Source organism: Mustelus asterias, chromosome 14 (genome assembly GCF_964213995.1).
Source record: "Mustelus asterias chromosome 14, sMusAst1.hap1.1, whole genome shotgun sequence".
Taxonomy (NCBI): Eukaryota; Metazoa; Chordata; class Chondrichthyes; order Carcharhiniformes; family Triakidae; genus Mustelus; species Mustelus asterias.
In genome coordinates this window covers 54632712-54650371 of record NC_135814.1, presented here as the reverse complement: position 1 = coordinate 54650371, position 17660 = coordinate 54632712, and the positions used below count along the sequence as shown (strand labels likewise).

General features: G+C 40.4%; 1 protein-coding gene across 1 annotated transcript in view; it reads right to left on the bottom strand.

Annotated features, from left to right (window-relative positions):
• Positions 1–606: 606 nt before the first annotated feature.
• LOC144503680 (ferroportin-like) overlaps positions 607–17660 on the bottom strand; it is a 41704-nt gene continuing 24650 nt past the window's right edge. Inside the window, exons 6-9 of the mRNA XM_078228401.1 lie at positions 15530–15653; positions 12533–12760; positions 8032–8688; positions 607–1707 (exon numbers count right to left, since the gene is read on the bottom strand). Of these exons, the coding sequence (XP_078084527.1) occupies positions 1382–1707; positions 8032–8688; positions 12533–12760; positions 15530–15653 (1335 nt within the window). The 3' untranslated portion in view covers positions 607–1381. The remainder of the gene's footprint in view (positions 1708–8031; positions 8689–12532; positions 12761–15529; positions 15654–17660) is intronic.

Here is a 17660-nt window from a genome sequence, read left to right as displayed (position 1 = left end):
AATCAGGTTAAGGGACAGGTCAATAGAGATACAGTGGCAAACATTGAAGGGGATATTTCCGAATACACAGGATTCCAACAAGAGAGAGTCCAAGGAATGGACGCATCATCTGTGGTTAACTAGAAAGGTTAAAGATGGTATAAAATTTAAAGGAAAAGCATATAATTGTGCAAAGACAGGTGGAAGGTCAGAAGATTGGACGGAATATAAGGAATAGCAAAGGATGGCAGAAGGATTAATAAAGACAGGAAAATTAGAAAGCTAGCCAAAATGTAAAAACAGATAGTTTCCATAAATATTTTAAAAAAAGAAACATGTTAACGAAGTGTTGGTCCTATAGAAAGTGAGTTTGGAGAATTGATAATGGAAAACAAGGAGATGGCAGATGAATAGTGAGGCAGTAGCATAATGGTATTGTTATGCACTAATAATCCAGAGACCAGGGTAATGCTCTAGGGACCCGGGTTTCAATCCAACCACCGCATTTGAATTGAATAAAAAGTCTGGAATTAAAAGTCTAACGATGACCATGAAACCATTGTTGATTGTTGTAAAAACCCATCTGGTTCACTAAAGTCCTTTAGGGGAGGAAATCCCTCAGCTGGTCGGGCCTACATGTGACTCCAGACCCAAAGCAATGTGGTTGACTTTTAATTGCCCTCTGAAATGGACAAGCAAGCCACTCAGTTCAAGGGTGGTTTGTATTGGCTGGAGTTTAGAAGAGTACAAGGTGACTTGATTGAAACATATAAGATCCTGAGGAGTTCTGACAGGGTGGATTTGAAGAGGAGTTTCCTCTTGTGGGAGAATCTAGAACTTTGGATCACTGTTTAAAAATAACGGGTTGTCCATTTAAAACAGAGATGAGGTGAATTTTTTTCTCTCAGTAGATCTTGAGTCTTTGGAACTCTCTTCCTGAAAAGGCAGTGGGAGCATAGTTTTTGAATATTTTTAAGGCACGCTGGATCGATTCTTGGTAAGCAAGTGGATGATAGGCTATCGGGAGTAGGTGAGATACATTGAGGTGACTATCAGATCACCCATGATCTTATTAAGTGGCGAAGCAGGCTAGAGGGGGCAAATGGCTTACTCCTGCTTTTGTATGGTTTGTATGAAGTTGTGGTTATAGCTTATACAACAGAAAAACCAAACATTCCAGCGTGGAGATTATGCAAATGAGGTATTAAAAAAAAACAGTTCGTAAGAATTTAAAAGATCAAGGTAAAAAGAAAAGGGAAATCATATCATGGAGGATTCAATAGAACCTTCTTTCTTCAATTATCTCTCAATAGGGAGTGCATTGCACTGTCACTCCACCAAATAACCCTTCAAAGGCAGCAATAAACCATCCTGAACTAACACAAATATCCACGAGAGACCATCAAAGCATAGATTCTGCCACAACTGTTGATTCTTTGTTACCCTCCGAATCTTTTTCCTTCAAACAAACACACTTGAACAGATCTTTTCCCAAAGTCCTTCTTGCGAAACAAAAGAAAAGCAACCCACCTGCTGAAACAAAGATTACAGATAGGATAATAAGAACACCAAAGTGTTCTGGTGCCGGCATAATGATGACCAAGACAAAGCGGAGAAGGTCCATAATGCTATTCATGGAGCTCTGAACACCATTTACAATTCCTCTTTTTGATTCATAAACCATTTCTTGCATAAGCTGTGTTACAGTAAGGTCAAAGCTCCACAAACCTAGAAAATAAAATATTTTAAAGTTAATATGTGATTGTGATTCAGGTTTAAGATGCCCCCACCCAGTGACCTCCACCTGCAGGCATTATGTGCCATTTTATCCTGCAAAAACATTGACTTATTTAGGTGAAGCTGTGAGTGTGTGCCAAGTGCCTTGAGAAAGCTGAAGCAAGAGAAATGATAGTATGATGATATTACCCCGTTGAAGTGGAGGAAGGGATTTTGCGAGGTTCACATTTTTATGTCTCGTGTCATCCAAGAGGGCAAGGTGACCAAAATATGGCAGAAAGTAAATGTGATAGTTTTTCCAAAACCAAGAAAGAACCACTCCACCCCAGATAGCTAACATTTTACATCACTCTGGGTTGTACTTATAAACTTCTGGAGCTGCTAATTATGCTCATGGTAGGCAGGTCTCTGAAAGATGAAGAGGATATTGTAGAACTTCAAAAGGACGTAGATAGATTGGTGGAATGTGCGGACAAGTTGCAGATTAAATTTAATGCACAGAAGCGTGAAGTGATTCATTCTGGTGGAAAGAACACGGTGAGCCCATATAAAATAAAGGTTACAATTCTAAAGGGAGTGCAAGTGTAAAGGGATCTGGGTGTACCTGTGCATAGTCTTTGAGGGTGGCAGTACAGGTTGAGGGCATGGTTAAGAAAGCATACAGCACTGAGGCTTTATTAATAGAGGCATGCAGTATAAAAGCAAGGAAATTATATTACATTTGTATGGAACACTGTAATTTTGAGTCCAGTTCTGGCTGCAACACTGTAAGCACTGTGGGTGTACCTACATCACATGGACAGCAGTAGTTTAAGAAAGTGGCTCATGACCGCCTTCGCAAGGACAATCAGGGATTAGCAATAAATGCTGGCCTAGCCAGCGATGCTCACATCTCATAAAAGAATAGAAAAATAAGTAGGATGTGAAGGAATTAAAAGAGAGCAGAAAAGATTCACAAGTCTCATGAATGAGGAATTTCAGTTACATAGACGGATTGGAGAAGCTGGAACTGTTTTCCTTGGAGAAGAGAAAGTTGTGAGAAGATTTGATGGGGGTATTCAAAACTATGAAGAGTATAGACAGAGTAGATAGGGAAAAACTGTTCCATTGGAGAACAGAAGGATTTACAGATTTAATGTAATTGACAAAAGAAGCAATGACAAGGCAAAACCTTTTCACATTACGAATATTTAGATCTGGAATGCACTGACAGAGAGTATGGTAGAAGCAAGTTCAGTCGAAGCATTTAAAAGGAAATTAGATAATTATCTGGACAGGGAAAACATGCAGGGCCACAGGGAGAAGGCAGGGAACTGGCACTAGGTGAATTACTCCTTTGGAGAGCCAACATAGACATGATTGGCTGAATGACCTTTTGAGCTGCAACCATTCTATGAACAGGGGGCTTTAGCCCAAAGAGCACCACTTGTGGCCAAGCTTTTGCTTGTGTAACCTATATGGTAAATGAATTTCCAACAGAAGACAGACACTAGTGTCGATCATTTAGGACTGAGATGAGGAGAAATTACTTCACTCAAAGAGTTGTGAATCTTTGGAATTCTTTAGATCAGCCATGCTTGTACTGAATGGCAGCGCCATTCCTAAATGATTGGACCCTTTTCCTGAGACTGTGCACCCATGTTTTAGATTTCCCGACCAGCAAAAATAATCTCTCAGCATCTGCCCTATCTGGCCCCTTCAGAATCTTTTATGTTTCAATGAGATTGCCTCTTATTCTTCTAAACCCCGGAGAAAAAGACCCAAGTTACTCAGCCTCTCATCATAGGCCAATCCCTTGATTCTAGCAACCAATTTAGTGAACCTTCCTTGTACTGCCTCCAATGCAAGTAAATTATTTCTTAAATATGGAGATCAACACTGAACATATGGAGCTTTGGCAATTTGTTGCAGTTTGTGCCTCTTTTAGATGGTGCATACTGCTACCGCATGTGCTGACAGTGGAAGGAGTGAATATTTAAGGTGATAAATAGGGTATCGATCAATCGGGCTGCTTTGTCCTGGATGAAGTCGAGTTTCTGTTTACACCGCTTTTCATCACTTTGAGAGTAGATCAATGAGGCATTATTTGACCAGATTGGATTTGTCTTACTTTTTGTGGACAGAACATTTCTGGGCAAGAAATCACACTGTTGAGTGTGCTATGATGTATTCAAAATGCTTGTCTAGGGATATGGGTAATTCCGAAGCTGAGGTCTTCAGCACTACAGTAAAGATGTTGTCAGGGCCTGTGGCCTTTGCTGAATCCAGTGCACTGAGTTATTTCTTGATATCACATGGAGAAAATTGAATTGGATGAACACTGGCTTTGTGATGTTGGAGACATTAGGAGGAGACCGAGGTGGATAATCCACTTGATACGTCTGGTTGAAGGTGGTTACAACTACTCAGCCTGGTATTTTGCACTGATGTGCTGGGCTTCTCTTTCATTGAGGATGGAATTACTTATCTCTTTCTGCAGTTTCACCAGGTTGATATCCTATTTTTAGGAATGCCTGATACAGCTCCTCGCACATTCTTCTACATTCCTCATTAAACAATGGTTGTCCCAAGGCTTGATGGGAATAGAAGAGTGAGGAAAATGTTTGTTATGAAATTACGGATTATTGTTGAGTATTTTTCTGTTGCAGCTAACAGCCCATGGCAATTCATGGATGTTCAGTTTTGAGCTGCTGGATCTATCCTGTTTAGCATATTTGCCACAATGGAGGGTGCCCTCAGAAAGTAACGCAGGACATCATCTGCACGAGGACTGTGTGGTGGTCATTCCCACCGATGCCACTCAGGGTCAAATGCATCTCCAACAGATCGTTGATGGGGGTGAGATCAATTCGGTTTTTCCCCTATATCGGTTCTCTCACCACTTGTGCCAGTCTGAAATATTTGTCTTCAGGACTCAGCCATCTTGCTAACTTGTGTTAGCAAGTCACTCGGGGCACTGAAGTCTCCAAAACAGAGTATATTCTGTGCCCTTGCTACCCCCAATGCTTCCTCCAAGTGGTGTTAAACATGGAGCAATACTGATTCAGCAATTGAGAAAGTGTGGTCAGTGGTAATCAGCAGGAGGTTTGACCTATGAACATGAAAAACAGTTGCAATAGTTGCATTGAAAAAAGCAGCTCACCACCATGTTCTCAAGGCCAGTTAGAGTTGGGTAATAAGTGCTGGCCTCACCTGCAACATAAACATCTTGTGATGAATAATAATCTTCTCTGCTCTCATCCTGCCCTGTTTCTACTGCTATGTCTCTTCCTTTATCCTAATGGTGAGAAACAAAAATCTGCTGCTACAGAAATAGTAGGGACAAAGATGAATAAATAGACTGAGAGAAAGGTAGGATGAAGGTCCCATATAGAGAAGAAGCAAAGTCTGTAAGCATCTGTACAGGAGCGTGAAGAGGAGGTAGCAGATGGAGTAGGATACTATTTTTCCTTTATGTCATAATTTGCACAAAACAAACTCCCACAAACAGCAAAGTGATTATGACCAGACAACCGACTGAGGGATCAATATTTATCAGGACACCAGGGATTACTCTCCTCTTTTTTGAAATAGTGCCATGTGATTTTTTACTTTCAATTGAGAGAGTAGATAGTGCCTTGGTTTAACATTTCATCCCAAAGACGATACTTCCAATAGTGCCCCTCAGTACAGCCTAGATTTTGGTGCTAAGGTCTGGAATAGCACTTGAACTCATAATTTTCTGGCTCAGAGTCAAGAGTGCCACCCACTGAGCCACAGCTGGTACACAAACAGAGACATGGGCAATAAAGCTGAAGGAGAGAATAATATCACAGGACTTAAAAGAGCAATGAGTAACAGCTTTTGTGAAGGAGGGAGAGAAAGAGGAGACAGCAAGGCTGAAAACTTCATAAGGGGGCAGTAGAATCTTTTTCTATGGACCTAGAGTGGAGAAAATGTTGAGTAGAAAATAACATGGCCGGGCTGATGATGGGGCCACTGGCTTTTCATTGAAAAGGAAAAGCAGCTGTGATGGTGGATGTCTAAGACACAGCCAACAGGGAAATATCAGGCTGAGGTGAGCCTCATATAGCTTCTTCGGTGCTGCTTTTTATATGTTTTTTAAATTTGTTCATTGGATGTGGGCATCACTGGCAAGGCCAACATTTATTAAATACTTATGCCCGGGCTCAGGATGCAGACATGAGGAACCCTGGAAGCCTGTGTCCTGCAGATAACCTGGGAGTAAGATGGATGACCTCCAGTAGCCTCAACCTCCCTGTATTAGCTGTGGCTCCATCCAGTGGGGAGTTTTCACCCAATCCTTACCAACTTCAAGATACTCTTCCTGTGAAGCCACGCTCTATCAAATGATGCCTTGATGCCAAGGCTAGCCTATCTCATCTCACTTCTGCAATCAACTTTTTTGCTGCGATGGCCCAGAGCCGAGTGCTCCTCGCAGAACCCAAGCTAACGACCAGTGAGTAGGTTATTGGTGAATAAGTGCTGATGATTGAAAGTAGACTCATGGTGCGCTAATAGGCTGGATTCAATTTGTTCTGCCTTTCATGCCTTTTCCACTGAGCATTTCTGCTGAAGACTGTTGCAAATGGTTTAACCACGTCTTTTGAATTATTGCGGTGAGCGCTTCCATCATTGATTATTAAATTGTCCACCACCATTTACCACTGGGTGTGACAGAACAGTAGAGCTTTGATCTGATTTGTTCATTTTAGGATCATTGAGTTCTACAGCGTGCTGCTTCAACTGTTTAGCATACATTTAATCCTGTATTGTAGCATCGCCAGGTTGTCCCCTCGTTTTGAGGTGTGCCTGGTGCTGTTATGGCATGCTTTCCTACATTAATTGAACCAGTATTGGTCCTCTGGCTTGACAGTAATTGTAAATTGAGGGGTATGCCAGGTCAAGAGGTTAGATTGTGGTTGAATACAATTCTGCTGTTGCTCATGGCCCACAGTGCCTCATGAATGCCCAGTTTTGAGTTGTTAGAACTGTTCTGAATCTGTCCCATTTTGCACAGTGTTACTACCACATAATATAAAGGACAGTGTCCTCACTGGAATTTATCCCCACAAACTGTGTAGTGGCGACTCTTAACACTGTTATGGACAGATGCATCTGCAAAAGATAGATTGGAGGATGTAGACAAGTAGATTTTCCTCTTTTGTTAGTTCTCTTATTGTCTGCTACAGGTCCAGTCTGTCAGATATATCTTTCAGGACTTGGCTAGCTTGGTCAATAACGGTGTTATCAGGTCACTCTTGGTGCTGGATATTGACGTTTCCCACAAGAGTACATTCGGTGGCCTTGCTATACCGAGTGCTTCTTCTAACTGGTGTTCAAAATGGAGGAGTACTGATTCAACAGCTAAGGGAGGAGTAGGTGGTATTCATCAGAAAGTTTCCTTGCCATTGTTTGACCTGATGTCTTAAGATTCATGTGGTCTGGAGTCAATATCTAAGACTCCCAGGGACATCCCTTTTCCGTATTCCACAGTACATTTGGTATCTTGGCAATGTGACAAGACATATCTAAGGATCTTAATTAAGGAGTTTAGGACAGGTATGATTCTGCAAATATGACTATTTGTGGCGGAAAAAATCTAACAAAGGAACAAAGGAAAATTACAATGTTAAACAACTGTAAGAGTAAAATATATAATAGATATCATCGAATAAAAGACTAAAAATGCAAAAGAACCCCAGAAAGTAAGATATGAGGAATCAAGGGAACAGCTACATGCTCTGACCTACTCTGAGCAGCAATGGGAGATTTTCTACACGCTACAAAACACAGTTGATCTTAAACTTACAGAAGAATTTTCTTGACAATGCCAATCAAATAGACCTGTACCTTTAAGATGAATGTAATGGACAATTACAGCTGCAAAAATATGACAATCCAAGTTTGTGACCAGCTTTATAAAAATATCCATGCTGCTGCAAGTTAAGACCCTTTGTCTTATTCTATGGTTGGAAGTTTAATGAACCTATGATGATAGCTGTTCAAATTGCCAACATCAAACAGATTATAGATTTGACATGCGCATATGTTCTTATAAATGTACACAATCCTTATTTTCTGATTTTACTGGGATGATTAAAATATACATTTATATTGTAAAATACTGTTGCAATAATGCTACACATTTTTCCTGAAAATGCTCTCGTTATGTTAAAAGTGATTTTGTAATACTGTTATTTCGCCTGATTGATAAATACATCGTAAATCCTTGATGTGCTTAAGTACATGCAACTTTTATAATGTGATATGCATATAAAGCTTTAAATAAGCTACTTTCTTAATATTACCTACCAATTCTTGCAGAAATAGCACCAGCAAAATAGAGTGCTATAGATATATATTCCTTTATGTCTGTGGAGTTCGTCAGGTTGCTTGGCAATTGTGAATTCACATCGGACTGTTTGATGACGGATGCATTAGCAACATCAGTAGGATAAACACCAGTTGTACGGGCTTCTAGCTGATCTGATGCACTTGAATAAAGGGGTACACTCAAATCAAGTGGGCTTCCAGGAGCAAACACAGATGCGATGCAGAGCATAAGAAAAGTAATCTGCACAATACTTGAAAAACATCCAGTGTGAATAAGGCCACAATATTTTCTCAACATGGTGAAAACCATCGTTCCTATTAGCCCCGTGAGAGCAGACAATGCCACCATGATGCTAAGCACAGAACTGCTTATTCCTTGTGCATAGGCGTATCCCATCGTAATTCCATCAAATCCTAGTACTGTCATGTAAAGAAATGAAAGACCCAATGCAGCAAGAAACATTGGTTGTCTATAATAGATAATCCAGCCATCTCGGAATGTCCTGATTCCAGGAACCAGAATGCCTTTAATGCAGCCAGTTTCCTTGTGATTGTGATTTGTAGAATTATTAATCAGTTCACCTTCGACTGAAACAGCAGCAGCAATATTATCTTTAAAAGCCGTCTCATTTCCTTCTGAAATAGCACAAAGGACAAGTTGCAAGGCAAAGAGGAATGTTTTGAAAAATTGAGGAAGTGCAAATAAATGTGAATTTTTGTATGTGTTAAATTTTAAAACAATTAAAACTAAAGCTATTACAGTAATAGCTGCAATAATATTTAAATATTCTTTGTCTCTGAATGACTGGCTATGCATTAGAACAAAGAACGAAGAACAGTACAGCACAGGAAACAGGCCCTTCGGCCCTCCAAGCCTGTGCCGCTCCATGGTCCAACTAGACCAATCGTTTGTATCCCTCCATTCCCAGGCTGCTCATGTGACTATCCAGGTAAGTCTTAAATGATGTCAGCGTGCCTGCCTCCACCACCCTACTTGGCAGCGCATTCCAGGCCCCCACCACCCTCTGTGTAAAAAACGTCCCTCTGATATCTGAGTTATACTTCGCCCCTCTCACCTTGAGCCCGTGACCCCTCGTGATCGTCACCTCCGACCTGGGAAAAAGCTTCCCACTGTTCACCCTATCTATACCCTTCATAATCTTGTACACCTCTATAGATCTCCCCTCATTCTCCATCTTTCCAGGGAGAACAACCCCAGTTTACCCAATCTCTCCTCATAGCTAAGACCCTCCATACCAGGCAACATCCTGGTAAACCTTCTCTGCACTCTCTCTAATGCCTCCACGTCCTTCTGGTAGTGCGGCGACCAGAACTGGACGCAGTACTCCAAATGTGGCCTAACCAGCGTTCTATACAGCTGCATCATCAGACTCCAGCTTTTATACTCTATACCCCGTCCTATAAAGGCAAGCATACCATATGCCTTCTTCACCACCACCTCCACCTGTGTTGCCACCTTCAAGGATTTGTGGACTTGCACACCTAGGTCCCTCTGTGTTTCTATACTCCTGATGACTCTGCCATTTATTGTATAACTCCTCCCTACATTATTTCTTCCAAAATGCATCACTTCGCATTTATCCGGATTAAACTCCATCTGCCACCTCTCCGCCCAATTTTCCAGCCTATCTATATCCTGCTGTATTGCCCGACAATGCTCTTCACTATCCGCAAGTCCAGCCATCTTCGTGTCATCCGCAAACTTGCTGATTACACCAGTTACACCTTCTTCCAAATCATTTATATATATCACAAATTCAATCACACCCACAATTTTCCAATCTAGTTTCCCCATTCTTGGTCTTAGTATTTTGGGTTGGCATCAGTGGAATTTGTATCTCCTCTCATGGGAGAAATCCAGCACAAATTCAAATAGATCATTCAGGACTGAAATCAGGAAGCACAACTTCACAAAAAGCAGAGCAGAAATCTGGAACTATCTCCTGAAAAGGCTGGGGCTGCTGGGTCAGCTTACAAAGTGGACTTCTTTGTTAGATAAGGATATTAAGGGATTGAAGTACAAGTCAGCCATGATCTAGCTGAATGGTGGAGCAGGCTGAAGGAACAGAATAATCTATTCTGTTCCAATGTTCTTCGGATATAGTGCTGTTGCAAATTACACAGGGTGGGGAAAGGCCATAGAGGATTTAACTGACAAAGATTTTGAAGTTAACACTGGGGACTGGGACAGGGTAAATCAGCACAAACTGGAGTTATGGAAAGTTGGATTTAGTGTAGGACATAATCATGGAGAGCTTTGAACAAGTTGAAAATCATGCAGGATTGAGTTGCAGAGAGACAGAAGCAACCAATATGAAGGTCTTAGTGATGAATTCATATATATGAAAGCTCACCCACACTGTGGAAGATGTCACAGAGGCAGCATTTAGATAACAGAAAGGTCCCAAGGTTAGACCCTGTTGCCTCCTAAGGTGATGGCACAGAAAAAGCAACAAAAGCCATTAATGGAGATGAAACTGCTCAAACTAATTCTGTGGATCTAGAGAATGGAGAACAGACATGGCTATTTCTTTATTTTTTTATTTATTCATTGGATGTGGGTGTCACTGTCTTGGTGAGCATTTATTGCCCATCCCTAATTGCCCTTGAGAAGGTATTAGTGAGCTGCCTTCTTGAACTGTTATAGTCCATGTGGTGTAGGTACACCCACAGTGCTATTAGGGAGATGGAACGGCAATATATTTCCATGTCAGGATGGTGTGTGGCTTGGAGGGGAACCTCCAGGTGATGGTGTTCCCATTCATCTGCTGCCCTTGTCCTTTTAGGTGGTAGAGGTTTGGAAGATGCTGTCTAAATAGCCTTGGTGAGTTCTTGCAGTTCATCTTGTAGATGGTACACACTTGCCATTGTGCATCGGTGATGGAAGGAGTGAATGTTTGTGAATGGGGTGACAATCAAGCAGGCTACTTTGTCCTGAATGGTGTCTAGCTTCTTGAGTGTTGTTGGAGCTACACACATCCAGGCAAGTGGACAGCATTCCATTGCACTCTTAACTTGCGCCTTGTAGATGGTGGATAACTTGGGGAGTCAGGAGGCGAGTTACTCACCACAGGATTCCTAGCAACTGATTTGCTTTGTATTTATATGACTTGTCCTGAATATCGTCCAGATCTTGCTGCATTTGGACATGTACTCATTTGATACCTGAGGAATTGCGAATAATGCTGAACATTGCACAATTGTCAGCAAATATCCCCACTTCTGACCTTATGATGGAAGTTCATTGATGAAACAACTGAAGATGGGCTTAGGACAACGATGGTGTGGTCAACCATATTACGTGCAGAAAGGTGAAGGAGGAACAGTGTAGCACAGTATTAGAAGTCTTTTTAGACTTTGGATAATTCAACGTTGGGTTGGACTGAAAGATTCAAATAGGAATTTTGGGAGGGACAGGCACAGAACTAGGAGTCAAAGTCAATTAGTTGTTGAGGACCTCAAGAGAACAGAGATTGTAAATTGAATTCGAATTGAAAAGGAAAGTAAGATCAAGGCTAGATTGATTTAATGTAGGGGGTGAGCAAAGTGGTTTTGAAAAGCATTGGATGTTTCCTGAGGTAAGGGAACCATTAACAATAGGAGACAGCATGAGGGCTAGTAGAGGACTTTAGGTAGCCAGTGGATTCAGAGAGTAGGAGGTGGGTTTTATTGATAACATCATCATCATGAGGCAGAGAGGAGTAGGAGACATACTTTCGCTCACATATTCACCCTGGAGACCAATAAGATGGGGAGAAGAGCTCCAGAACACAATAATGGAATAAACGAACTTGAGGGACTCTTGCCCTCCAAAAGATAATTCTGAAGGAATAGGTGATTTGGGCAAAGGGGGGTAGGACAGTGCAGAACTGATAAATATGCAAATACTACATGCAAAAAGAAAACTACAAATAATATTTATTAAGGGACAACAAAAACTGAAGAAACATGTATAGAAATTCTGGGTTCTATACACATTTTAAAGTCAGCATAACACCCACACTACCACAGGAATGGCAAAAAATAGATTTCGGCTATCATTACCAAAATGATGGCATGAGTTTTGGAGAACCCAGTTCTGTAACAGGAATTTGGTTCCTATTCCTGATTTGGGGCTGACAATCATCTTAGTTAAGAATGCAGCATAGGATTACTGGAAATGTAATCCAAAAGTGTTGTTAAACACCACAACTCAATTGCAATTCAGGCATAGATTCTTTAAATGTCATAATGACAAAATAGCCATTTTTACGTAGCTCGGAACTCAACTAAGCAATCAGTGTACAGAACACATGTTTTTCAACAAACTATTCTTACTTAAACAATTCAATCAATGCCTGATTTTAAACTAACACCAGTATTTTCTGATTAATATTTTTAGTTAACCCAATAGAAAAAGTGTTCAAATACAATTGATGACAGAAACATTTTAGTTACAACTTTAAATGGTATGTCATACCTGAAACTTCCTCCTCCTTGGTCTGTTTATCACCTTTTTTTGCTAGTGCTGGAGTCATTTTATAAATTTTCCGCAGCAACAAATACTCAAAACACATTGAGAACAAATTCCAACCAGCTATAAACCCACAACCAACCACGGAGGAGCTGAAAGTCATAATCTGACCCACAGCCATTGGTGAAAGCAATTTGCTGAGAAGATCAATTTGCCTCAATGTAGCATTCATATCTATAAAAACAAAAGCATTGTTTCAGTTTCAATAATCTTTGGTAACGTATACAATTTCACACTTCAAAGCAACTAAATTCAGATTTCAGACTTCCTAAAAATGTGAAATTATTTTTAGGATCATACTCCTGCCCTTCATGAAGCAAATTTTTTCTCATCAACTGCAGCACTGGACTGCTAAAAGCATGGATATTAAATTTATTTGAAATATTTGCATAAAACTGCTTTACCAGTAAGATTTGCCTGCACATACTATTGGTGAGTATACACATAAAATGTCATCACTTGTCATTATACAGGTGCTGACTGATTTGCTGTATATAAACAACATGTTCTGTTTTGTTTTAGATTTCCAGTATTTGCAGTTTTTAAAATTTTGCTCAACATTAAACTCTGTGTGTGAAAGACTTATAATGTAAAATGTTTTAAAATGTGACAACAATATGGGCTGCATTTTATAGGGGGGGCATGTTGTTCATCCCTCCATTACAAGAGTTGGCCAGCATTTGACACACCTAAAAATTGTCCGGCCCACAGTCATAACATGCTGCCAGTGGGCTAAACAGGCCGAGCGCGGGACTTCTGTCCCTCAGTGGGAGGAAGCCCTCGAAAGCTGCTGGCCAAATAGATTGACTGGTAGCTCGAACCGTCCCAGCAATGCCACATCTGAGTAGTGGATGCTGTTGGGACTGCATGCAGGTCTACAAAGAAGGCAGTCATGACATGCAGACCCAGGTAAATCGGAGGTCTTTTTGTGTTTACAAAGATTTCTTTAAAAACCACCCTGCCCACTCCCACTCGCCTGTCCGTGCCAATGTTTTATTGCATGAGCAGCGTATTATCCAGGTCAATTAGTTTGTTAACAAGTTTAGTTGACCCGTGATTATTTATTTTAGAAAGATGATCAGACTGCTGATTTCAGCATCTGCCCACCTATTATTTTGTGGGAAATAACTCAGGGATACAATTCTAGAAAAACCACCCAAAATGTTTGGAATGAAAAGATTGTGGCCTGTATTGATATTGCCTAAAATGAGAAAAGACAGAATAATGTTTTGGTTGATGATCCTAAATCAGTTCCAACAAAATGTCTCTACTCAAAACATTATTCCACCTTTATAGATGGTGATGGGTAGTTTGTACTTACAGTTTTATTTTTCTTTAATCTCCCTGGTAATAACCTCGCTGAAAGGAAAGCATATTCCATTTTTATCAATGGAATATCCCCAGGTTTTCAAAGAAAAAAAAATCTGCAAATGACAACCCTTTTACGAAATGTGGCATTGATGAGGTTTCGGGCTCGGCACAGACAAGAGAATCTTTTTCTGAAGCCATAATTTAGCAATTCCTTATCTAGAAGCAAAATTATGTGCACTGTAACAGCATTATTAACATGGTTTGAACCACACCAAAAGAAAAATAGCACATTAATCAGCATCTGTAAAATAACAGGTTATGTCAGTTAAGGTACGTACTCATCAACAGGCTGTTTAAGCAAATCTTAGCAGTAAAGCGATTTATAAAAATATTTTAAATAGATTTAATATCGATACTTTTAATAGCCCAAATCTGATATCGATGAGGAAAATCTTGTCCCATTCTGTTTTGATATAAAACATAACAGTTGCCTATGTAAGACCTGCAACACCTATTGGCCAAATAAAATTTCCAGTGAGGACTTGCACAAGAAGATTGGCTGCCATGGCTTTGTCCTTAAGATCGAGAAGCGCCGGATAAGATAGCTCAGATACGTTATAAGGATGGCCCAAGAGTAAATTCCAAAGGTTGCTCTAAGATGGACACCAGCTGGGAAACGTAAATGGGGCAGGCATAGTACTGTGGTGACTTAACTGGAGGTGATGGGGCTTACATGGGGTGAGGCACAGGCCATAACAGAAGACAGGGCTTGATGGAGAAAGATTGTTGTGGCCCTATGTCCCACCTGAGACAAGGAGGATGAGGACGAAAGTCAAGAATATGGTCCTAGATATCATTTAACATTTCTAGGAAATCTGAAATTCCACCCAAAGTGGCTGTAGATTATTTGAATAAAGATCCAATATGTTGAAAAATAAATGCATAATCTTTATTTGTGTTATACTTTCTACAATACGATCGCAACTAGCTAGCATGGTGGATGGAGAAATGCCTTCAGGAAATTTACAATAAAGTTTATAATAAAAATTATCTTGATTGATTGTTGGCAAATTTTAGTTATGTCAGGGAGAGCACGAAAGAGAGAACTTTACGGATAGTAAGGGTCAGCAAGTGAGCAATGGCATAGCGAACAAAATACATGAGAGAGTGAGAACATGCACACAGGAAATGAAAGTACGCACGTCAAAGCCGTGGTGGAAAGGTAAAGCTTATGGTAGACAGGTGGCAGGGGATAGAGAGGCTTACTGGGCATATGGGCAAGAGGAAAACACATGCTGCATATGAGAAAACATATACAACAGGGGAAAATGAGAATACACAGGATAGTATGCAACATGTAGGGTATGTAGACTAAGCACTGATGATGGTGTAGTTGCAATACATTGCACATGGAGGAAGGAAGTGAAATTAAAGAATGCACACAAGTTTTTTTTTATCACACTAACTGAAAGACAAAAATTAATACTGAAAGCAGAATAATTTAATGGAAATGTTAAAAAAGACTTGCAGACTTTTCTGCAATTAGTATCAATGCCACCGAGATGGAAAAATAAATTCATATCTGTTCATTGACCAGGAAATTGTATTTTCCAAAAGTTCTATGATAGTTACTTGATAGTTTGTCACCGTCTCCAGCAATCACTATAATCCAGTCGCGTTGGATAGCAATTGACATAGCTGTACTAGCCAGGTCTGCAATCACACCAATCACAATCACCAAAGTGTAACAAATAATCTGTTAAACAAGAAATAAGTTGATTAAAATCGAGCCAAGAAAATTGACCTGACAGTGTCTACAACATGGTTTCATGTCCATATATAACCACATAATACTTTGGAAGTACTCAATTTATGCAGGACAAATTTCTTAAATAAAATCATATTTGTAGAAGGAATAATGGTTTGTCCTTCATATAGCCAATCACTTAGGATGTGTAAACACCTAGATGCCCGAGTTTCTTTAAGTAATGTGTGATCTGCTACCTACACAGCTGCCACAATCTTGAGAAAGCCAGTAGTGTAACCCGGTGTCATGGACTATAAGGCCAAACTATTTGCTATCTGCCGAAACAGAACCATTACCTCAGAAAGCAAACCTGACCATTGGCTAAAAACAGTTCCGACTTACTGCTAGGTGAACAGATGCATTTTTAGTTACAAAACTTGCCGAAGATTTCATTACAACATAAAAAATTGTCAAGGGCTTTGATATGGTAGCTACTGGGAGAATATTTCCCCTGGCTGGGGAATCTGGGACCTGGGAACACGGTGTCAGAATATGAAGTCAGCCATTTAGGACTGAGGTGAGAAGAATTTTCTTCACTCAAAGGTTTGTAGATCATTGGAATTTTCTACCTCAGGGAGCTGTGGACACTCAGTTGTTGAATATATTCAAGACAATTTGGATAGTTTTAGATCATCTGGACACGAAGAAAATTAAAAGATATGGGAATACTGTGGGAAAGTGGAAGATCAGTCACTATTGTATTGAATACAGAGCAGGCCTGTATGGCCACATGGTCCACTTCAGTTTTTACTTATTATCTCTGCCATTGTTTGTTAGTCTGTAAACAATATATCTCAAAAGTTAATGGACAGATTCCAAGAAAACATGGTACAGAGATAAGGGTTGTAATTTCCTAGCCATTCATGATGGCAGGATCTTCCAGTTCTGCCAACAGCACGTCCCTGCCATGGGCTTCCTGTTGGCAAGGGATACATTCAATAGGAAACAGGATTCTGCTGCCGGCCAATGGTGGACTGCCTCCGCTGCTGTGAAACATGTGGCGGGTTGAGCAGAACATCCTGCCATATTATAGCCTGAGGAAGAACTGATCAGTTATATCCCGATCCTGGAATTTTTCAAAGGATCTCTTAAGATTGGGAAATGACTATTTATAATGCTGTTTATTTTTTAATTTAAAATATTATTGATTGTTTTAAAATGTAGTAAATTGTCTTAATTGCTGTGGTGAAATTGATCACAGCTATCAAAATGTGAGCAGAGTTTTCAGAGCAGTTTGTTAGATGTGGATTAGCATGAAGCCTCCTCACTGAGATGGAAGCTCTTAATAAAAATATTTTTTGCTTTAGATTTGTACTTGCAAAGCATCAACTAGGTGGAAAAAGTCTCAAGGTAAAGCTGCAAAAACAACAATGTTGAGTTAACATAGATGTGGAGATGCTGGCGTTGGACTGGGGTAAGCACAGTAAGAAGTCTCACAACACCAGGTTAAAGTTCAACAGGTTTACTTGGTAGCACAAGCCACAAGCTTTCGGAGCGCTGCCCCTTCATCAGGTGAATGGGAGTTCTGTTCACAAACAGGGCATATAAAGACAAAAACTCAATTTACAAAATGATGGTTGGAATGCGAGTCTTTACAGGTAATCAAGTCTTAAAGGTACAGACAATATGAGTGGAGAGAGGGTTAAGCACAAGTTAAAGAGATGTGTATTGTCTCCAGCCGGGACAGTTAGTGAGATTTTGCAAGCCCAGGCAAGTCGTGGGGGTTACAGATAGTGTGACATGAACCCAAGATCCCGGTTGAGGCCGTTCTCATGTGTGCGGAACTTGGCTATCAGTCTCTGCTCAGCGACTCTGCGTTGTCGTGAAGGCCGCCTTGGAGAACGCTTACCGGAAGATCAGAGGTTGAATGCCCGTGACCGCTGAAGTGTTCCCCAACAGGAAGAGAACACTCTTGCCTAGTGATTATCGAGAGGTGTTCATTCATCCGATATCGTA